General features: G+C 43.9%; 1 protein-coding gene across 11 annotated transcripts in view; it reads right to left on the bottom strand.

Moving 5' to 3' along the window:
- camk2g2 (calcium/calmodulin-dependent protein kinase (CaM kinase) II gamma 2) overlaps window positions 1–23,889 on the bottom strand; it is a 118,369-nt gene that overhangs the window by 45,729 nt on the left and 48,751 nt on the right. For all 11 annotated transcript variants that reach the window (XM_029669462.2, XM_029669463.2, XM_029669465.2 and 8 more), the window contains exons 3-5: window positions 14,397–14,456; window positions 5,237–5,291; window positions 4,387–4,452 (exon numbers count right to left, since the gene is read on the bottom strand). In XM_029669462.2, coding sequence (XP_029525322.1) covers window positions 4,387–4,452; window positions 5,237–5,291; window positions 14,397–14,456 — 181 coding nt within the window. The remainder of the gene's footprint in view (window positions 1–4,386; window positions 4,453–5,236; window positions 5,292–14,396; window positions 14,457–23,889) is intronic.

Raw genomic sequence — 23,889 nt, 5'->3', positions numbered from 1 at the left:
CTATTTACTCTCTAACACATTGTATTACTTAAAAACAGACCTGGGCAGCCACTAACGTGCTGTTTTACATCAATCAAGCCTTAAAAACAACAGCCCCTTTCCATCTAGTCAGACTGGGTTAAAAGTGGAGGAAGAAGAAAAGAGAAGAGGGAATGTACAATAAAAGGAGAGAGAGAGAGAGAGAGAGAGAGAGAGAGAGAGAGAGAGAGAGAGAGAGAGAAGATGCTATGAGAGATGGGGTCCTAGGAGGCCGTGGTACTCATGATATATTCTCTGTGTTTTTCTTTCAGAGTAATCAGGAGAAAAGCATGTCTTGTGTCCAAATTTGGCCAAATCTGTGCCCTGCATTCCATTCCACTACGCAGGCACCAGAACTGCCTTTCCCCAATAAAGTCTCCCCGTCTCTTGCCCTCTCTCCCTTCCTCCCTCCTTCAGTCTCAGGGAGACATGGGCCTACACACACACATTTTCAGACCCCATTTCCCCTTCACTCTCTGTTGCCCCTCTTATCTTTCATACACATTTGTTCTCACTCTACCCACACTCTTTATCTCCCCCTCCTTGTCCCCTCTCCTCTTTTTCTCACCCTCTCTTGGTTATCCAGTCTCTTTCCCTGTCCCTCTGTTTCTGCATCTCCCTCTCGTCTCCGTGTACTAGTGAGGAGTCACACTCCCAGAGGCATTTTTCACCCTATCTATCATATTCACTCTCTTCCTCTTCTGCTTGATTAAATGAGCAGCTCAGGCAACGTGGTTGAGCCCGACCACAGAAACTCTTTGCAGCCAGAACAGAGCAATGAGCCTCCATAATGTCCACATGCTGACTGCAGCTTCCTTCCCCCTCTGAGAGCCACACTCACCCCTGGCCCACACCAAGTTTCATTCTCTCCCACACGGCACACAAACACCCTGCCAGGACAATGCTCACCCTAGGGAGGAAAGCATGAGTGTGGTACTGCATAGTTACAGTGGGGCAAAAAAGTATTTAGTCAGCCACCAATTGTGCAAGTTCTCCCACTTAAAAAGATGAGAGAGGCCTGTAATTTTCATCATAGGTACACGTCAACTATGACAGACAAAATTAGGAAAAAAAATCCAGAAAATCACATTGTAGGATTTTTTATGAATTTATTTGCAAATTATGGTGGAAAATAAGTATTTGGTCAATAACAAAAGTTTATCTCAATACTTTGTTATATACCCTTTGTTGGCAATGACAGAGGTCAAACGTTTTCTGTAAGTCTTCACAAGGTTTTCACACACTGTTGCTGGTATTTTGGCCCATTCCTCCATGCAGATCTCCTCTGGAGCAGTGATGTTTTGGGGCTGTTGCTGGGCAACACAGACTTTCAACTCCCTCCAAAGATTTTCTATGGGGTTGAGATCTGGAGACTAGGCCACTCCAGGACCTTGAAATGCTTCTTACGAAGCCACTCCTTCGTTGCCCGGGCGGTGTGTTTGGGATCATTGTCACGCTGAAAGACCCAGCCACGTTTCATCTTCAATACCCTTGCTGATGGAAGGAGGTTTTCACTCAAAATCTTACGATACATGGCCCCATTCATTCTTTCCTTTACACGGATCAGTCGTCCTGGTCCCTTTGCAGAAAAACACCCTCAAAGCATGATGTTTCCACCCCCATGCTTCACAGTAGGTATGGTGTTCTTTGGATGCAACTCAGCATTCTTTGTCCTCCAAACACGACGAGTTGTGTTTTTACCAAAAAGTTATATTTTGGTTTCATCTGACCATATGACATTCTCCCAATCTTCTTCTGGATCATCCAAATGCTCTCTAGCAAACTTCCGACGGGCCTGGACATGTACTGGCTTAAGCAGGGAGACACGTCTGGCACTGCAGGATTTGAGTCCCTGGCGGCATAGTGTGTTACTGATGGTAGGCTTTGTTACTTTGGTCCCAGCTCTCTGCAGGTCATTCACTAGGTCCCCCCGCGTGGTTCTGGGATTTTTGCTCACCGTTCTTGTGATCATTTTGACCCCACGGGGTGAGATCTTGCGTGGAGCCCCAGATCGAGGGAGATTATCAGTGGTCTTGTATGTCTTCCATTTCCTAATAATTGCTCCCACAGTTGATTTATTCAAACCAAGCTGCTTACCTATTGCAGATTCAGTCTTCCCAGCCTGGTGCAGGTCTACAATTTTGTTTCTGGTGTCCTTTGACAGCTCTTTGGTCTTGGCCATAGTGGAGATTGGAGTGTGACTGTTTGAGGTTGTGGACAGGTGTCTTTTATACTGATAACAAGTTCAAACAGGTGCCATTAATACAGGTAATGAGTGGAGGACAGTGGAGCCTCTTAAAGAGGCTGTGAGAGCCAGAAATCTTGCTTGTTTGTAGGTGACCAAATACTTATTTTCCACCATATTTTGCAAATAAATTCATTAAAAATCCTACAATGTGATTTTCTGGATTTTTTTTCTCATTTTGTCTTTCATAGTTGAAGTGTACCTATGATGAAAATTACAGGCCTCTCTCATCTTTGTAAGTGGGAGAACTTGCACAATTGGTGGCTGACTAAATACCTTTTTTCCCCACTGTATACACAATATCCATGTGGTGAAGAAGAGGATGTATTTGCCCGTATTAAGTTCATATGTACAAAGGTTTCCAAAGGTACATGTTATGATATAGACACAGCTGTGTTTCAACGGAAGCCAAGTGAGACGCAAACAAACATAGGTTGGGGGCAACAGTTGCAGTGTTGTGTGTTCTCAACATGGATGTAGAATGATAGTGTGTACTGTACTATATACAGTACCAGTCATAAGTTTGGGCACTCTTACGCATTCAAGACTTTTACTTTATTTTATTTACTATTTTCAACATTGTAGACTAATAGTGAAGACATCAAAACTTTGAAATAACACATATGGAATCATGTCGTAACCAAAAAAGTGTATATATTTGAGATTCTTCAAAGTAGCCACCCTTTGCCTTGATGACAGCTTTGCACACTCTTGGCATTCTCTCAACCAGCTTCATGAGGTAGTCACCTGGAATGCATTTCAATTAACGGGTGTTCCTTGCTAAAAGTTTATTTCCTTCTTAATGCGTTTGAGCCAATCAGTTGCGTTGTGACAAGGCATGGGAGGTATACAGAAGATAGCCCTATTTGGTAAAAGACCAAGTCCATATTATGGCAAGAACAGCTCAAATAAGCAAAGAGAAAATGACAGTCATTATTTTCATTATTTTGAAAGTTTCTTCAAGTGCAGTCACAAAAACCACCAAGCGCTATGAAGAAACGGTCTCTCACAAGGATCACCACAGGAAAGGAAGACCCAGAGTTACCTCTGCTGCAGAAGATAAGTTAATTAGAGTTACCTTCACCTCAGATTGCAGCCCAAATAAAGTAACAGACACATCTCAACATCAGCTGTTCAGAAGAGACTGCGTGAATGGTGGAATTTCTGCAAAGAAACAACTGCTAAAGGACACCAATAAGAAGAAGATACTTGCTTGGGCCAAGAAACATAAGCATTGGACATTAGACCGGTGGAAATCTGTCCTTTGGTCTGATGAGTCCAAATTTGAAATGTTACGTTCCAACCGCCGTGTCTTTGTGAGACGCAGAGTAGGTAAACGGATAATATCTGCCTGTGTGGTTCCCACCGTGAAGCATGGAGGAGGAGGTGTGGGGGTGCTGTGCGGGTGACACTGTCAGTGATTTATTTAGAATTCAAGGCACACTTAACCAGCATGGCTACCACAGCATTCTGCAGTGAAACGCCATCCCATCTGGCTTTCACTTAGTGGGACTTTCATTTGTTTTTCAACAGGACAATGACCCAACACACCTCCAGGCTCTGTAAGGGCTATTTGACCAAGAAGGAGAGTGATGGAGTGCTGCATCAGATGACCTGGCCTCCACAATCACCTGACCTCAACCCAATTGAGATGGTTTGGGATGAGTTGGACCGCAGAATGAAGGAAAAGCAGCCAACAAGTGCTCAGCATATGTGGGAACTCCTTCAAGACTGTTGGAAAGGCATTCCTCATGAAGCTGGTTGAGAGAATGCCAAGAGTGTGCAAAGCTGTCATCAAGGGTGGCTACTTTGAAGAATCTCAAATATAAACTATATTTGGTTACTACAAGATTCCATATGTGTCCTTCCATAGTTTTGATGTACCATGTAGAAAATAGTAAAAAATAAAGAAAAACCCTTGAATGAGTAGGTGTGCCCAAACTTTTGACTGGTACTGTTTGTGTGCATATAGGAGAGTGTGTTTGTATAATGTGTGTGTGTGTGTGTGTGTGTGTGTGTGTGTGTGTGTGTGTGTGTGTGTGTGTGTGTGTGTGTGTGTGTGTGTGTGTGTGTGTGTGTGTGTGTGCATATGTGCACAGGAGTGTGTGTGTGTGTGTTCCCACCTGGCATCGGCCTCACTGTAATACTCTCTGGCAACAATGTCTTCAAACAGCTCTCCACCGGTGACACTGGGAGGAGAGAAACAACAGCTTAGTTGACACATGGACACCAGTCTGGAACCATGATGGTATGATGGCAAACACCCAGTCTACCAGAGACAACAGGAAACACAGCCCAGAGAGAGCATGTTCCACTGGACACACACACACACACACACACACATAAATCCATGATTTATGCAAAAGACAACATTGTCTAAGACAATGAAGTAGGTGTTTTGGTTGAGTAAGGATGTTGCCAACAATTGGGGCTAGGGTGTAACCCAAAAATGTGTCCTCTGAATGCCCTGTGGGGACACCGTGCGTGTCACCTTATCCTCTCACCCTGTCAGAACATACCCACTAGACTGTGTGCTCTACATAAAACTCTCAGTGTACACCAGTGTTTCCCAACTCCAGGCCTCGAGTTTGTCTAAGGCCACAACAAAAAAATGTGGGCCGGTGGGGGGTACTCAGGGACTGGAGATGGTTAACACTGGTGTACACCACTGCTGATACCCATACACACCATCAAAGCCTCTGGAGTACAACAACAAAGTAGGTATTACTGTAACTAAAGAAATAAACATTTCTGATGGTTCTGGGTATTAGATGTACTCATGATAATAATGTGGTCATTCAGCAGACTTAATGAACTAATACACATAGTCATTACATGTGGCCTCTGTAGGAATCTAAGCCACGTTGTATTCTCTGGTGTTATAAGCAGTAAGCACCATTAAGTATGAGAGTTGTGAGAGTATACGTGCCAGAGACAGCAGTGGGACCGGCTGACCGGTATCAGTATACTCACAGGTCAAAGACAAGGTAATGGTAGCCTTCCTCTGAGATACTTTCGTGTAGTCGTACTGTGGGACAGACAGACAGACACACAGACACACAGGGAGAGAAACAGAGAAGAGAGTTAAATAACAGTCATCCCTCATCTCCTTGTCTCTCGCCTCGTCAATTACCCACTCCGCTTTCGCCCTGAGCCCCAGGGACGCACTTAGGACAGTGAGAGCTTGTTTGTGCCACATTGTGACCTACAGTTCCTGGAAAGCAAGATATTTGCGTGGGCAAACGCACACTCCCTCAATCCCCTGTTGCCTCTGGCTGTGGAAGTGAAGCCCCTTCTGGGTAGGAGGTTACGCCGTTTCATTCAGGTGACAGGAGCAGGTATCAGTGGGAGTAGCATTGCACTGCCACTTACATCCTGTAGCATGTCTGTTCAAGGTCTTCAGTGGCCAGTATAATACACACCAGGTGTTAGCATGTGGCATGTGTGGCGTAAGAGATCAAGTTTGTACTAACACATACTGTATGTGTTAGTAACACCTCAGTGATATACAGACGCAATGAGATCCGAACATTCCCAATCCTAATGATCCACCCCTTTTCCGATGGATGACACACGCGCACCCATGCCTGGCATGCCTCTGTGGGAACAAAGGGGAATAATGTAGACGTTTCCCACTGAGCTTCTGTGCTCACCATGGAATACCAGGATTTCCACTGGGAACCCACAGACTTCCAAAGCTAACGCCATTCAAAGCATTGGGGCTTAGTGATATGTCCCTCAACACATCGTCTAAAATCGCTCATGGCACCCGATGGTGAGCAACCATACAGGATGTGTGTTTGTGAGTCAACATGTGCCTGCATAAGTGTGTTCCTGTACTGTAGAGAGAGTGTTTAGTTATGTTTGATAGGAGGTGAAGGCCAACAGTGCGTATCAAGGGTAGGTGGTGTGTGTGAGTCATGTGTGTATAGGCCTGCAATGTCTGTCACGAGTGTTTATGATGCAAAAGGGAGCTAAGATGCCACAGTGAGGGGGCAGAGAGTCAGTGTGTGTGTGTGTGCGTGTGTATGTGTGTGTTGGAATGAATTAGCTTGCCCTGCCAGTGGCAGTGCACTCCATTCCTCCCTCCCCCTCTCTCTACCTTTCTCTCTCAATTGCTCCCTTTGTTAGGAGTTTATCTGCAGTCCAAGCAGAAAACATGACAAGCTGTCCCTTTGACAGAGAGGTGAGGTGAGGTGAAGGGAAAGAGATGGAGAGAAGGAGTGTGCTTTAGGGGACAGAGAACAATCTGGGACACAGAGAGAGAGACAGACAGACAGACAGACAAGGGAAACAGAGAAAGTGATAGAAAGAAGGGGATAGGTGAGAGACAGATGGGGAGGGCGGGTGGACCAGCAGAATGAGAGAGAGAGAGAGAGAGAGAGAGAGAGAGAGAGAGAGAGAGAGAGAGAAGGAAAAAGCAATTGCGAAGAGAGGAGAATGCAGAAAGAGGGAAGATAGTAACGAGAAGCAAGTGAAAGCAAAACTAAAAATGCAAAAGGAAGGAAGAGAGAAAAAGGAAGTAGGTGCTTGCGTGTGTAGTTTGAAGATGTGACTGGGTGAAGCTCATTAATATAGTCAGGCAGTAGAAGAAGAGGCATTCATGCTGTGCTATGAACTCTTCTTTCGTCCTTTCCTCCCTCGCTTTATCTGGTCCACCCTCCCTACCTATCCCCCTTTCTCTCTATGGCTTTGAAAGTGTAATTACATGTTGTCTCACTGGCCTGCTTGCTGCTGCCTGCTCACACCCACCTGCTCACACCCACCTGCTCACACACACACACCGCACACACACACAGTGCCCCCCCGTTTTCAGCCACACAGCTAACCACCAACACAAATCTCACGAATTGACATTCCTGTTACACATACCTCACCTACACACTCGCACAAACACACACCTGCATCAGTGGCGGTTGGTGCCGTTTAAGATGACGGAGGATAATTCTTTTTTTTCATGAGCATGGCATTATTTCTATTACAGCATATTGGATGACTGCCATTCATGTTCCATTCACCCAGTTCAATGTAACATCGATAGGTTACGGCTACTACATGATACTCAAATTTTCACGGACAGATAGTGACACATTCAATACTGCCTTGCACACTCTTGCCTGCGTCTAGCTGATCTAGGGTGTAATCATTAGTCCAACATTTTCAAACAAGAGTTTCTATTGGACAAATTCAGGTATGTTTATCTCCATTTCGTTCTGTTTGCTTCCGTTTAAGAAACCTTTTCAAAAGAATCGGCGGAATGAATACACCCCTGATCACATGTAAAAACAGTTCACTTTCATAGCAGCCAAGTTGTATTCCTTCTCACATCTACGCGCTCTCCTCCTTTCACCTTCTCCCTTTGTTTGTGGACTTCAATGCACAACCCATTAGCTGTGTGTGACCAGGTGAAAAAACCATTCCAAGCCAAACCATATCATAACTGTTACACACAGCCTACATCGTGGTCACCATATCAGCTAAAGTAACATCATAGACAACATAGCTAATATAACTAACACGCTACAATCATGCAGTTACAGTTTGGCCATTACAGCTTAGCAGGTGGCAATAAATTAGTAAAACCAAAAGTGTACTTTGACTTGGAAGATTTCCAGTGTTGTGTTGGATAATCATAGCCAAAGAAATGAATTTGTTCAAAACTGTTCAACTATTGTTTTCCTCTTTGAGTCAAATACTCACCACATCTTATGCACTGCAGTGCTAGTTAGCTGTAGCTTACATGCTGACCACACCACTCGCATTGCAAAATAAATGTACACATACATGTTAGTCAAACATTTAATCTTAACAGCTCTGCGTAGCCAGGCATTAAAATAGAACTTGGTTCTATCCTTGACGCCTGACGCGCTGCAAGTCCCACCTCTCCCATCTCCTCACTGGAGAGGAGCATTTTAGGAACATACAGTTGAAGTCGGAAGTTTACATACACTTAGGTTGGAGTCATTAAAACTCGTTTTTCAATCACTCCACAAATTTCTTGTTAACAAACTATAGTTTTGGCAAGTCGGTTAGGACATATACTTTGTGCATGACACAAGTAATCTTTGACTGTGCCTTTAAACAGCTTGGAAAAATCCAGAAAATTATGTCATGACTTTAGAAGCTTCTGATAGGCTAATTGACATCATTTGAGGTGGAGGTGTACCTGTGGATGTATTTCAAGGCCTACCTTCAAACTCAGTGCCTCTTCATTTGGGAAAATCATGGGAAAATCAAAAGAAATCAGCCAAGACCTCAAAAAAAAAATTGTAGACCTCCACAAGTCTGGTGCATCCTTTGGAGCAATTTCCAAACGCCTGAAGGTACCACGTTCATCTGTACAAACAATAGTACGCAAGTATAAACACCATGGGACCACACAGCCGTCATACCGCTCAGGAAGGAGAAGCGTTCTGTCTCCTAGAGATGAACGTACTTTGGTGCAAAAAGTGCAAATAAATCCCAGAACAACAACAAAGGACCTTGTGAAGTAGTAAAATGGCGCCGGAAGAAATGGCAGCAGTTTAACGAGCGCCCAACGAATTGTGCTATTAAGTGGGTTTCTTTTGCATCATTTATTATTATTTTGTATATAACGTTTCTGCAACCATATCTTACGGCAAAAGAGAGCTTCTGGATATCAGGACAGTGATCACTCACCTCGGATTAGACAAAGATTTTTTCTACAACAAGGACGACGACGCACAAGACATTCTCCAAACACACCACAGGGCCGACATCCCCGTTATTTGGGTACAGAGGACAAAGAGCCGGATGCCTGGTCAGGACCCGGAGAGGGCGAGTGGGGAAGCTGCCATTACCGTCAATACTACTCGCCAACGTGCAATCATTGGACAATAAATTAGACGAGGTACGATCACGAATATCCTACCAACGGGACATCAAAAACTGTAATATCCTATGTTTCACGGAATCGTGGCTGAATGACGACATGGATATTCAGCTAGCGGGATATACATTTCACCGGCAAGATAGAACAGCACACTCCAGTAAGACGAGGGGGGGGGGGGGGGGTCTGTGCATATTTGTAAACAACAGATGGTGCACGAAATCTTAGGAAGTCTCTAGATTTTGCTCGCCTGAAGTAGAGTATATTGTGATAAATTGCAGGCCACACTACTTGCCTAGAGTTTTCAGCTAAATTTTCTGTTTATTTACCACCACAGACAGATGCTGGGACTAAGACCGCACTCAGTCAGCTGTATAAGGACATAAGCAAACAGGAAACCACTCACCCAGAGGCGGCGCTCCTAGTGGTCGGAGACTTTAATGCAGGGAATCTTAAATCAGTTCTACCAAATTTCTATCAACATGGTAAATGTGCAACCAGAGGGAAACAAATTCTACATCACATGTACTCCACACACAGAGACGCGAACAAAGCTCTCCCTCGCCCTCCATTTGGTAAATCCAGTTACAACTCTATCCTTCTGATTCCTGCTTACAAGAAAAATTAAAGCAGGAAGCACCAGTGACTCAGTCTATAAACAAATGGTGTTTTGCTATCACAGACTGGAACATGTTCCAGGATTCTTCAGATGGCATTGAGGAGTACACCACATCAGTCATGGCTTTATCAATAAGTGCATCGAGGACGTTGTCCCCACAGTGACTGTACGTACATATCCCGACCAGAAGCCATGGATTACAGGCAACATTCGCACTGAGCTAAAGGGTAGAGCTGCCGCTTTCAAGATGCGGGACTCTAACCCAGAAGCTTACAATAAATCCTGCTATGCCCTGCAACGAACCATCAAACAGGCAAAGCGTCAATACAGGGCTAAGATTGAATCATACTACACCGGCTACGACGCGCGTCTTATGTGGCAGGGCTTACAGACTATTACAGACTACAAAGGGAAACACAGCCGCAAGCTGCCCAGTGACACGAGCCTACCAGATGAGCTAAATCACTTCTATGCTCACTTCGAGGCAAGCAACACTGAGGCATGCATGAGCGCATCAGCTGTTCCGGACGACTGTGTGATCACGCTCTCCGTATCAGACGTGAGTAAGACCTTTAAAAAGGTCAACATACACAAGGCTGCGGGGACAGACGGATTACCAGGACGTTTGCTCCGGGCATGTGCTGACCAATTGGCAGGTGTCTTCACTGACATTTTCAACATGTCCCTGATAGAGTCTGTAATACCAACATGTATCAAGCAAACCACCATAGTCCCTGTGCCCAAGAACACAAAAGCAACCTGCCTAAATGACTATAGACCCGTAGCACTCACGTCCGTAGCCATGAAGTGCTTTGAAAGGTTGGTAATGGCTCACATCAACACCATTATCCCAGAAACCCTAGACCCACTCCAATTTGCATAACGCCCAAACAGATCCACAGTTGATGCCATCTCTATTGCACTCCACACTGCCCTTTCCCACATGGACAAAAGGAACACTTATGTGAGAATGCTATTCATTGACTACAGCTCCGCTTTCACACCATAGTACCCTCAAAGCTCATCACTAAGCTAAGGATCCTGGGATTAAACACCTCTCTCTGCAACTGGATCCTGGACTTCCTGATGGGCCACACCCAGGTGGTGAGGGTAGGTAGCAACACATCTGCCACGCTGATCCTCAACACTGGAGCACCACAGAGGTGCGTGCTCAGTCCCCTCCTGCACTCCCTGTTCACCCACGACTGCATGGCCAGGCACGACTCCAACACCATTAAGTTTTCAGATGACACAACAGTAGTAGGCCTGATCACCGACAACAACGAGACAGCCTATAGGGAGGAGGTCAGAGACCTGGCCGGGTGGTGCCACTCCATCGCAGTGCCACCATCGCAGTGCGTCGCCCCAGGTCCATGGGGCGACGCACAATTGGCCTAGCGTCGTCCGGGTTAGGGAGGGTTTGGCCGGTAGGGATATCCTTGTCTCATCGCGCACTAGTGACTCCTGTGGCAGGCCAGGCGCAGTGTACACTGACCAGGTCGCTAGGTGTACGGTGTTTCCTCCGACACATTGGTGCGGCTGGCTTCCGGGTTGGATGCGTGCTGTGTTAAGAAGCAGTGCGGCTTGGTTGGGTTGTGTTTCGGAGGACGCATGGCTCTCGACCTTCGTCTCTCCCGAGCCCGTATGGGGAGTTGTAGCGATGAGACAAGACAGTAACTACTAACAATTGGATCCCACAAAATTCGGGAGAAAAAGGGGGTAAAATACACATTTTTTAAAATAAATGTAAATGTCGACCCGGACTATTTGCATTGTGTGCCCCCCCAAACCCCCTCCCCCTCCCCAGCCCCTCTTTTTTACGCTGCTGCTACTCTCTGTTTATCATATATGCATAGTCACTTTAACTATGCATTCATGTACATACTATCTCAATTGGGCCGACCAACCAGTGCTCCTGCACATTGGCTAACCGGGCTATCTGGATTGTGGCCCGCCACTCGCCAACCCCTCTTTTACGCTACTGCTACTCTCTGTTCATCATATATGCATAGTCACTTTAACCACATCTACATGTACATACCACCTCAATCAGCCTGACAAACCGGTGTCTGTATGTAGCCTCGCTACTTTTATAGCCTCGCTACTGTATATAGCCTCGCTACTGTATATGTATTTTTACTGTTGTTTTATTTCTTTACTTACCTATTGTTCGCCTTATACCTTTTTGCACTACTGGTAAAAGCCTGTAAGTAAGCATTTCACTGTAAGGTCTACACATGTTGTATTTGGCGGACGTGACAAATAAACTTTGATTTGATAGGATTTGAAGATGCTGGAGGAAACAGGTACAAAAGTATCTATATCCACAGTAAAACCAGTCCTATATAGACATAACCTGAAAGGCCGCTTAGCAAGGAAGAAGTCACTGCTCCAAAACTGCCATAGAAAAGCCAGACTACGGTTTGCAACTGCACATGGGGACAAAGATCGTACTTTTTGGAGAAATGTCCTCTGGTCTGATGAAACAAAAAATAGAACTGTTTGGCCATAATGACCATTGTTATGTTTCGAGGAAAAAGGGGGAGGCTTGCAAGCCAAAGAACACCATCCCAACCGTGAAGTACGGGGTGGCAGCATCATGATGTGGGGGGGCTTTGCTGCAGGAGGGACTGGTGAACTTCACAAAATAGATGGCATCATGAGGAAGCAAAATTATGTAGATATATTGAAGCAACATCTCAAGACATCAGTCAGGAAGTTAAAGCTTGGTCACAAATGGGTCTTCCAAATGGACAATGACCCCAAGCATACTTCCAAAGTTGTGGCAAAATGGATTAAGGACAAGAAACTCAAGGTATTGGAGTGGCCATCACAAAGCCCTGACCTCAATCCTATAGAACATGGACAGAACTGGACTGAACTGAAAAAGCGTGTGCGCGCAAGGAGTCCTACAAACCTGACTCAGTTACACCAGCTCTGTCAGTAGGAATGTGCCAAAATTCACCCAACTTATTGTGGGAAGCTGAATGTTTTTGACCCAAGTTAAACAATTTAAAGGCAATGCTACCAAATACTAATTGAGTGTATGTAAATCTTCTGACCCACTGGGAATGTGATTAAATAAATAAAAGCTTAAATAAATCCTTCTCTCTACTATTATTCTGACATTTCACAGTCTTAAAATAAAGTGGTGATCCTAACTGACCTAAGACGGGGAATTTTTACTAGGATTAAATGTCAGGAATTGTGAAAAACTGAGTTTAAATGTACTTGGCTAAAGTGTTTGTAAACTTCCGACTTCAACTGTATACCCATGTGGGTGATTGAAAGATTAACTGAGGTCCACATTCCAGTCCAGTTGGTGTTGGTAATGCACCTTAAAGTTGGTTGCCAACTTTAAGACAACCAACTTCTTCCACAGAATAAGAAGACTACTACTGAAGAAGGAGAGATTACTAAAAATTAGTTTCCCCTATTATCTGTGGATTAAATGTCAGAGTAGAGAATACACGATTTTGGGTGAATCAAAATGAGTAAAAATTCATACAAAGATCCGTGAAAAAGGGAACTTGTGCATTTCAGGTATAATAACAACCCAATGTATATATTCCAGGACAATTTAGCTAGCAACAGCAAGCTAGCTAGCTAAATGTCCATGAATATTTCATGTGTTTCGACCTGTCCCCAAATGAATAGTTCAGAGTTCATTTCGATATTTCAACCTGCGTGTCTGGATCACGTCTGGTGTGGATGTGCAAAATCAACATGCGGACGCACGCGTGTCCCAGGTCTAGACAGCATATTATGCTTTCAGTGCTAGATTCATTCTCTGATCCTTTGATTGGGGGGGACAACATGTCATTTCATGCCTCAAGAGCTCTGATAGTTTGGAGGACGTCCTCCGGAAGTTGTCAGACTTACTGTGTAAGTCTATGGAAGGGGATGAGAACCATGAGCCTCCTAGGTTTTGTATTGAAGTCAATGTACCCAGAGGAAGATGGAAGCTAACTGTCCTCCGGCTACACCATGGTGCTACCGTACAGATTGCTGTTGAGGCTACTGTAGACCTTCATTGCAAAACAGTGTGTTTTAATCAATATTTTTTTCAATAATAAAGTGTATTATATTTAGTATAGTTTCATCTAAAAAGTATAACTTTTTAAATGTTTCACTATTATTATTTTATGAAATTCACTAAGGATGGTCCTCCCCTTCCTTTGAGGAGCCTCCACTAACCTGCATGTATGTCGCACATTCATTGTAGTGGAAAGAGAGGCTGGCTTGCAGTGTGAGGGGAGGTGACAACTGTCATTTCCCTGAGTTTGCATGCGCTGGTGGGTTGGCTCCTAAATTCTGTGGCTCTCACTCACCAGTCGGATCATGCAAATGGTCCACACTAGTGGGCATCATTTAATTTGGCTGGCTTCCTCCATTTGCCTACACCCTAACTCTCTTCCATTAAGTGCTGAGGTGACACCATGTAACACACTGACACTGGAGACACCCTCAATGCTCTTCAAACCAACATGGCTGAAATATATACAGCGAGAGACTTCACCTGTTGCTAGACTGAAGACAATGTCACCTCGGTTTCGTCCTGTCATTGTTGGTTGCCACCAAACTGCTCTTGCTCAGCAGGTAGGTTGTCATACAGACACACTTTCATTTAGCCTACTATGGTAAGTACAGTAGGAGCCACTCACCTATGTTGGGATGTTTGAGCAGGCGACAGATGCGGGCCTCTCGTTCCAGTTTTTGATGATCTGAGGGGAGAGGAAAAGGAAGATAAACACAATCGCACACCTTTTCTGTTGCTCAGTCGATACCCTGCAGGATCTGTCAATTTAAAAAAAACTCTTTCCACAAACCACCATTTGGCAATGAAACTGGTGGGAACATCCTTATGTATCATGTATGTTATGTTCAAGGGGCTCTTTACAGACAGTAGTAGTACTATAACAAATGTAAATCAAAATATACAGTCAATCAGGCAGTGGAGTCTCATCCGTTCTGCTGTCCCACCACCAATTGGACGGGTCTACTATACCCCCATCTCACCCATCTCTCTTCCATATACACTAGGTATACCAAACACTAGGAACATCTTACTAATATTGAGTTGCAACCCCCTGCTTTTGAACAGTCTCAATTTGTCTTTGCATGAACTACAAGGTGTTGAAAGCGTTCCACAGGAATGCTGGCCCATGTTGACTTGAATGCTTCCCACATTTGGGTCAAGTTGGATGGATGTTCTTTGGGTGATGAACCATTCTTGATACACACAGGAAACGGTTGAGCGTGAAAAACCCAGCAACGTTGCAGTTCTTGACACACTCAAACCGGTGCGCCTGGCACCTACTACCCTACCCTGCTCGAAGGCACTGAAATATTTTTGTCTTTCCCATTCTACATCTGAATGGAACAAATACACAATCCATGTCTTAATTGTCTGTTGGCTTCAAAATCCTTCTTTAACCTGTCTCCTCCCCTTCATCTACACTAATTGAAGTGGATTTAACAAGTGACATCAATAAGGGATCACAGCTTTCACCTGAATTCACCTGGCCAATGGAAAAAGTTCCTAATGTTTTGTACACTCAGTGTATATTTAACCAGGTTGGTGTGGGGTCCTGATATTTATGAGCAGGCAAAGCAGCCTTGCACAACTAACGCCTCCCTCCACTCAGCTCCTATAGTGCAAGGAACCAGGTCTAAGGCAGAGGAGACAGGGGACAGAGATGGAGAGGATGGTGGAAAAGTGATCATACACTCAATGTACTTCAGACATACAGTAAATATAACCCCCCACACACACACACACACACACACACAATATATCAATATACACCCCCCCACCAATTATGATTTTTTTTAAATAAAATAACAATTACAGTATTTGAAAATACCCCAGTTTACGGTATGTATATACGGTATATCGCCCAAGCCTAATCAGTGGTAACCTTGGCAACAAGACCCAACAGTTAACAACATTTCTCCACTCCAAATCAGGCTCCATCCTACAGGAGGTTTATAATAAACTGATGTTCTATTCTGGCGTATATTAAACTACACTGAACTCAGTGGACCTGCTTCATCAAATAGCCTTTGATTCAAGGATATGTGAAATGGAAACTCATAATAATGTACAGCATATCCAGGCAAGTATGAGCTGTGTACTAGAACACACTGCGATGCACAAAAATGCTTGCAGCAGCACAAGCCTATTGCACTTAGTTAAATTAGTCTCCTGGGCTCAGACTAATACAATCACTGTCCAGTTAAGGACTCTAATAGTAAGGGGTGTGTGTGTGTGTGTGTGTGTGTGTGCGTGTGTGTTCACATCGACTAACCGGTGCCCCCGCACACTGACTCTGTACCGGTACCCCCTGTATATAGTCTCCACACTGACTCTGTACCGGTACCCCCTGTATATAGTCTCCACACTGACTCTGTACCGGTACCCCCTGTATATAGTCTCCACACTGACTCTGTACCGGTACCCACTGTATATAGTCTCCACACTGACTCTGTACCGGTACCCCCTGTATATAGCCTCGCTATTGTTATTTTACTGCTGCTCTTTAGTCATTTGTTACTTTAATTTCTAATTCTTATTTTACTTTTTTTTTACTGCATTGTTGGTTAGGGCTTGTAAGTAAGCATTTCGTTATAAGGTAACCTGTTGTATTCAGCGCATGTGACAATTATTATTTTGTTAAATTTGATTTGACATCCATACGTGCGTGGTTGGGCAGTATTAAAACCTAGTGCTCTAATTGCAGCCTTACATGGATAGATTGGATGGACAGACAGATGGATGGCTAGAATGACAGATGAAGAGATGGTACTGTGGGATGAGGAGAGAGATCGTGGGCCAAGTTCAGAGAGTCCTTGGCACCAGCTGTTAGGCTCCCGGGGACAGATGTGTGTGCTATGTGTGCGTGTGTGTATGTGTTACTACGCCAGGGCAGAATGGAGTAGACCTCTAGCCTCCCTAATCCCCCCTCACGCTCCTGTCCCCCGTCCAGGATTTGGGAAACGGAGCCTCCCAGTCATCCCAACTGGCTGGCTAGGTGCTGGCCCACAGAAAGAATGTGACTTCATCAATGGAATATGACATGGCTACATACACAGAGCATAGCTAGCCGTGGCAGCCATTAGATGGGCAGAGACACTGGGATTGTACAGTAAAGATTGCAGGGGCAGAGTAGAGAGTATGCTGGAAACCTCCCTTCGGTACACCCACGGTCACTCACAAAAACACACCTTTCCTTTTCAGAAAATTTCAGAAGTAAAAAGTCAGCTCTTGAGCACCTGAGCTCAGAAAGGCTTGTCATTTCTCACACACACAAACATACACACAGCCAAGAACATATGCACACACACACACACCTCCAAGTAATCTATTCTACAACACAAGGCCACAGTGCTCAGGTTTAAAAGGGGGGATTTTCTTTTAAATTGAAGGTTGGGATCTGAGGCCATTCAAAGCTCTGACATTATCTGAGGATGCTGTGCACACGCACGCCTTCTCTCTGTCTGACAAACACGTTCCTGTGACACACACACACACACACACTCTGGACACACACAAGTTGGCTGCTGTGAAAAGATAATGGCAGACTGCGGCATGAAGGGTCTGTCATTGAGAGTCAGAACCAAAGGGTGAGAGACAAGAGAGAGCAGAGAGCGAGAGAAAGTGAAAATGAGAAACTGAGTGTGAAGGAGTACTGTAGACAGAGTGAAAATGAGAAACTGAGAGTTAAGGAGTACTGTAGACAGAGTGAAAATGAGAAACTGAGAGTGAAGGAGTACTGTAGACAGAGTGAAAATGAGAAACTGAGAGTGAAGGAGTACTGTAGACAGAGTGAAAATGAGAAACTGAGTGTGAAGGAGTACTGTAGACAGAGTGAAAATGAGAAACAGAGTGAAGGAGTACTGTAGACAGAGTGAAAATGAGAAACTGAGTGTGAAGGAGTACTGTAGACAGAGTGAAAATGAGAAACTGAGTGTGAAGGAGTACTGTAGACAGAGTGAAAATGAGAAACTGAGAGTGAAGGAGTACTGTAGACAGAGTGAAAATGAGAAACTGAGAGTGAAGGAGTACTGTAGACAGAGTGAAAATGAGAAACTGAGACAGTGAAAACTGAGAAGGAGTACTGTAGACAGAGTGAAAATGAAAATGAAACAGAGTGAAGGAGTACTGTAGACAGAGTGAAAATGAGAAACTGAGTGTGAAGGAGTACTATAGACAGAGTGAAAATGAGAAACTGAGTGTGAAGGAGTACTGTAGACAGAGTGAAAATGAGAAACTGAGTGTGAAGGAGTACTGTAGACAGAGTGAAAATGAAAAATGAGAAACTGAGAGTGAAGGAGTACTGTGAGAAACAGAGTGAAAAATGAGAAACTGAGAGTGAAGGAGTACTGTAGACAGAGTGAAAATGAGAAACTGAGACAGTTAAGTGAAGGAGTACTGTAGACAGAGTGAAAATGAGAAACTGAGAGTGGAGGAGTACTGTAGACAGAGTGAAAATGAGAAACTGAGAGTGAAGGAGTACTGTAGACAGAGTGAAAATGAAGAAACTGAGAAACTGAGTGTGAAGGAGTACTGTAGACAGAGTGAAAATGAGAAACTGAGAGTGTGAAGGAGTACTGTAAAATGACAGAGTGAAAATGAGAAACTGAGAGTGAAGGAGTACTGTAGACAGAGTGAAAATGAGAAACTGAGAGTGAAGGAGTACTGTAGACAGAGTGAAAATGAGAAACTGAGTGTGAAGGAGTACTGAGTGTGAAGGAGTACTGTAGACAGAGTAGACAGAGTGAAAATGAGAAACTGAGTGAAGGAGTACTGTAGACAGAGTGAAAATGAGAAACTGAGTGTGAAGGAGTACTGTAGACAGAGTGAAAATGACAAACTGAGTGTGAAGGAGTACTGTAGACAGAGTGAAAATGACAAACTGAGAGTGAAGGAGTACTGTAGACAGAGTGAAAATGAGAAACTGAGAGTGAAGGAGTACTATAGACAGAGTGAACATGAGAAACAGAGTGAAGGAGTACTGTAGACAGAGTGAAAATGAGAAACTGAGTGTGAAGGAGTACTGTAGACAGAGTGAAAATGAGAAACTGAGTGTGAAGGAGTACTATAGACAGAGTGAAAATGAGAAACTGAGTGTGAAGGAGTACTGTAGACAGAGTGAAAATGAGAAACTGAGTGTGAAGGAGTACTGTAGACAGAGTGAAAATGAGAAACTGAGAGTGAAGGAGTACTGTAGACAGAGTGAAAATGAGAAACTGAGGGTGAAGGAGTACTGTAGACAGAGTGAAAATGAGAAACTGAGTGTGAAGGAGTACTATAAACAGAGTGAAAATGAGAAATAGAGTGAAGGAGTACTGTAGACAGAGTGAAAATGAGAAACTGAGAGTGAAGGAGTACTATAGACAGAGTGAAAATGAGAAACTGAGAGTGAAGGAGTACTGTAGACAGAGTGAAAATGCTGGGTGAGAGCAGGTGGGAAATAGGCGATAGGGTGGATAAAGACGCGCAGATGGATAGTTACTGGGTGTTCATGCTTTTGTTCCATCCCAGCACTAACAGAGGGAGAACACTGTGTTAACAAATGAGTTCCATCATGGTGGTCCTGGATGACTCACTCCACCAGCTGGATTAGAGTGAGTGAGTGAGTGAGTGAGTGAGTGAGTGAGTGAGTGAGTGAGTGAGTGAGTGAGTGAGTGAGTGAGAGAGAGAGAGAGAGAGGAGGGGGGGGGGGGATAGACTGACCTTTAAAAGGATTACGGGACTGCCAACAGTTCTGAGACAGAGTGAAAATGACTGAGTGTGAAGTACTGAAAATGGAAATGAGAAACCACACACACCCAGCCTGAGCCGCTCAGATAACCCATCAACCATGGACCACTGAACTACAGCCAATCACTATCGCTCTAGGTGTGTGCACGTGTGGTTATGTGCATGTACATTTGATACGGTATGCGCATTTGTGTGTGTGTGTGTGTGTGTGTGTGTGTGTGTGTGTGTGTGTGTGTGCGCGAATCCAGCCAGCTGCCACTCCTCTTCCCCTCTCCCCATCTGACCTCTCCAATCCCTTCTGACAGTCACCAAGGCCTAATTCACAGGAATGGCATAACGCAGCTCCTGCATTAAATATTCATCTCAGATCCCTCTCTCTCTGCTCTCTCTATCTCTCTGCGCTCTCTCCTCTCTCTTTCTCACCTTCCATCTCTCTACCATTCAGGAGAGGAGCAGCATCAAAACAGCAGCCTATCCAGCTGTACCAACCACCTACTGTCACAATGTAATGACCATGCCATAATAGTAGAATAAAAGTATCTGCATTACTTGCTGTTTGGGGTTTTAGGCTGGGTATCTGTATAGCACTTTGTGGCAACTGCTGATGTAAAAAGTGCTTTATAAAAATACATTTGATTGAATTTGATTGTAGACACAGAGTCATACACTGTAAAATAACCTGTTATCAATGCCTTCACCATTAGTTTGCTTCAGATGTTGCTTAGCATACAATGTGATCATAGATCAAGGCTGATATTGAACTCTCTCATTCATTCACTCATGTCGAGTCATCCAATGTTCTTCACTGTGTGTAAAAATTATTTTCAAAAGCAACAGATGAGATCAAATACAAAGAAACTAAAGCTATAGGAGTGAGGGCACACAGACTACGTTTAAATTCACAAGTAGGATTATGTGTGTGTGTGTGTGTGTGTGTGTGTGTGTGTGTGTGTGTGTGTGTGTGTGTGTGTGTGTGTGTGTGTGTGGAAAGAAAGAAAGAAAGAAAGAAAGAAAGAAAGAAAGAAAGAAAGAAAGAAAGAAAGAAAAAGAGAGAAAGAAAAAGAGAGAGAGAGGAGTGAGAGCAAGAAAGCTATTCTTTTAGTCGTTCATACAGGGATGTTTTGATTGAGTTTACAATAATGGCTTTAAAGGCTCGAAATGGAACTGCTGCGCTGGTTAAACGCCCACAAGAGCAGAATTATTTTTTAGATTCAGCTGAAAGACAATGCCCATCCTTTACCCATGATGTAGCACAACAATTTAAGTCAATAACTCATAGTTTTAGTCAAAGTATTATACAGTGGATTCGGAAAGTATTAAGAACCCCTTGACTTTTTCCACAGGTTTTTTGGAATTGTTTGTAAATTTACCCCCCCCCCCAAAAAAAAAAAATCATTTAAGAATGATGGTGGCCACTGTGTACTTGGGGAACTTCAATGGTTCAGAAATGTTTTTGCACCCTTCCCCAGATCTCTGCCTCGACACAATCCTGTCTCGGAGCTCTACGGACAATTCCTTCGACCTCATGGCTTGGTTTATGCTCTGACATGCACTGTCAACTGTGGGACCTTATATAGACAGGTTTGTGTCTTTCCAAATCATGTCCAATCAATTGAATTTACAGGTGGACTCCAATCAAGTTGTAGAAACATCTCAAGGATGATCAATGGAAACAGAATGCACCTGAGCTTAATTTCCAGTCTCATAGCAAAGGGTCTGAATACTTGTGCCGTTTGGAAATTACCAAAACCATTATTAAAGTATTTTTGTTTTTAATTATATTTGTAAAAAATTACAAAAAACCTGTTTTTGCTTTGTCATTTTGGGAAAATGTGTGTAGATTGATAAAAAATAATAATAATTAAATCCATTTCAGAATAAGGCTGTAACGTAACAAAATGTGGAAAAAGGGAAGGGGTGTGAATACTTTCCAAATGCACTGTATATATTTGGGGTTGAAGTGGTAAATCCGAAGTGGTAACATCAGATATATTCCGTGCCAATGTCGTGTGTTTCCCCTATGATATGACATGCTAATACTTTTCAGTCTACGTTTCTTTTCAGGGCACGTTTTTTATATCAATGTTACCAGCCACTAACATGGCATTATTCAATCATCAGAAGCACCTGCAAAGCTTCCTCTTCGCTCCCCTTGTCACCCCAAGAAAAACGGTGTTGACCACGCTCCACTGCTTTGAATGGTGCAGCTAGAAATCACAAGTGTCTATCCTCTAATGAAAAAGCACCAGTGAAAGAAAATTCCATGAACTTGTTTATCTATTTTGTGCTGTTCTTACATTTCTATTGGTGTTTCATTTACGATGATCTCAGTGGTTTCCCCTATCCATCTGTGGCAAAGTTTTCCCTAAATGCTTAAGACAAATCCATTTCCAGCACCAGCGATAGCCTAGCCAGCTGGCTAATCTTTTGAATACGGTGTAGCTAGGTTAGCATGCTAGCTAGATACACTGACAGCTGTCCATGCCCTACTTGTTGTTATTTCTCTACTCCATGTGGAAATCACCACAACGTTCACAGCCCCAATTTGTGAATATGTATTAGCGGCCTGCACCATGTATTAGCAGCCTGCGTCATGGAACCTAAATGAGAATTTACGCTACAGGACAAGAATTAGGTTGAAATAGGGGTGGTATTGTCCTGTGGTGGGAGCTTTTAATTCCTTTCCCAGAATGTAAAACAATCCCACAGCCAGCACACACACTGCACATGTTCAACAGTGGATTATGTGAGTGACATTCAGTGTGTAAAGCTATGACATACCACTGGAATCATTTACAATGGAGCACAGATGTCTTTATTACATTAACAGCAGACACTCTATATCCACACAGCCCCTCCAGTACAGCCCCACCCTGCTCTCACTGCTGGGCCAGGAAATGTCCAGTAGGACAGTTAATCTTGAACATGGATGTGTGTGAGTGTGTGTTTTCAAGTTTCAAAGTTTATCTGCCACGTGCACAGGACACAACAGGTGTAAAACAGTACAGTAAAATTCTTACCATGAGAACACTTTCCCATCAATGCAGTGATAATAATATGGATAATAGAAAACAGAATAAAATAAAAATAAAAAATACTATCAACTACAATGTGAAAGAAACCCAAGAATGCAAGAATATACGGTGCATTCGGAAAGTATTCAGACTCCTTGAATTCTTATTCTAAAATGTATTAAATACACATTTTTCTTCATCAATCTACACACAATACCCCGTAACGACAAAGCAAAAACTGTTTTTTTGAATTTTTTGCAAATGCATAAAAAATTAAAAAACACGGACATGCCGAGTGGCATTGCAGTGCTAGAGGCGTCACTACAGACCTGAGTTAGATTCCAGGCTGTATCACAACCGGCCGTGATCGGGTGTCCCATAGGGCACCGCACAATTGGCCCAGCGTCGTCCGGGTAAGGGGCGCTTTACATGGCTCATCGTGCTCTAGTGACTCCTTGTAGCGGGCCGGGTGCCTGCAGGCTGACCTTGCTCGTCAGTTGAACAATGTTTCCTCTGACACATTGGTTTAGCTGGCTTCCGGGTTAAGAAGCACGGTTTGGCGGGTCATGTTTTGGAGGACACATGACTCAACGTTCGCCTCCCGAGCCCGTTGGGGAGCTGCAGCGATTTGACCAGATCGAAATTGGGGAGAAAAAAAATAATATATTTTATATATTATTCAGACCCTTTGCTATGAGACTCAAAATTGAGCTCAGGTGCATCCTGTTTCCATTGATTATTCTTGAGATGCTTCTACAACTTGATTGGAGTCCACCTGTGGTGAATTTAATTGATTGGACATGATTTGGAAAGGTACACACCTGTCTATAAGGTCTATAAAGTTGACAGTGCATGTCAGAGCAAAAACCAAGCCATGATGTCGAAAGAATTGTCTGTAGACCTCAGAGACCGGATTGTGTCGAGGCAGAGATCTGGGGAAGGGTACCGAAACATGTCTACAGCACTGAAGGTCCCCAAGAACACAGTGGCCTCCATCATTCTTAAATGGAAGAAGTTTGAAACCACAAAGACACTCAGAGCTGGCCGCCCGGACAAACTGAGCAATCATGGGGACGGGGCAGGGAGGTGACCAAGAACCCGATGGTCACTCTGACAGAGCTCCAGATTTCCTCTGTGGAGATGGGAGAACCTTCCAGAGAACCTTCCAGAAGGACAACCATCTCTGCAGCACTTCACAAATCAGGCCTTTATGGTAATGGCCAGATGGAAGCCACTCCTCAGTAAAAGGCAGATGACAGCCCTCTTAGAGTTTTCCAAAGGGCACCTAAAGAACTCTCAGATCATGAGAAACAAGATTCTCTGGTTTGATGAATTCAAGATTGAACTCTTTGGACTGAATGCCAAGCGTCATGTCTG

This window comes from Oncorhynchus nerka, linkage group LG10, assembly GCF_034236695.1.
Source record: "Oncorhynchus nerka isolate Pitt River linkage group LG10, Oner_Uvic_2.0, whole genome shotgun sequence".
Lineage (NCBI taxonomy): Eukaryota > Metazoa > Chordata > Actinopteri > Salmoniformes > Salmonidae > Oncorhynchus > Oncorhynchus nerka.
This window is presented reverse-complemented; position numbering and strand designations above follow the sequence as displayed.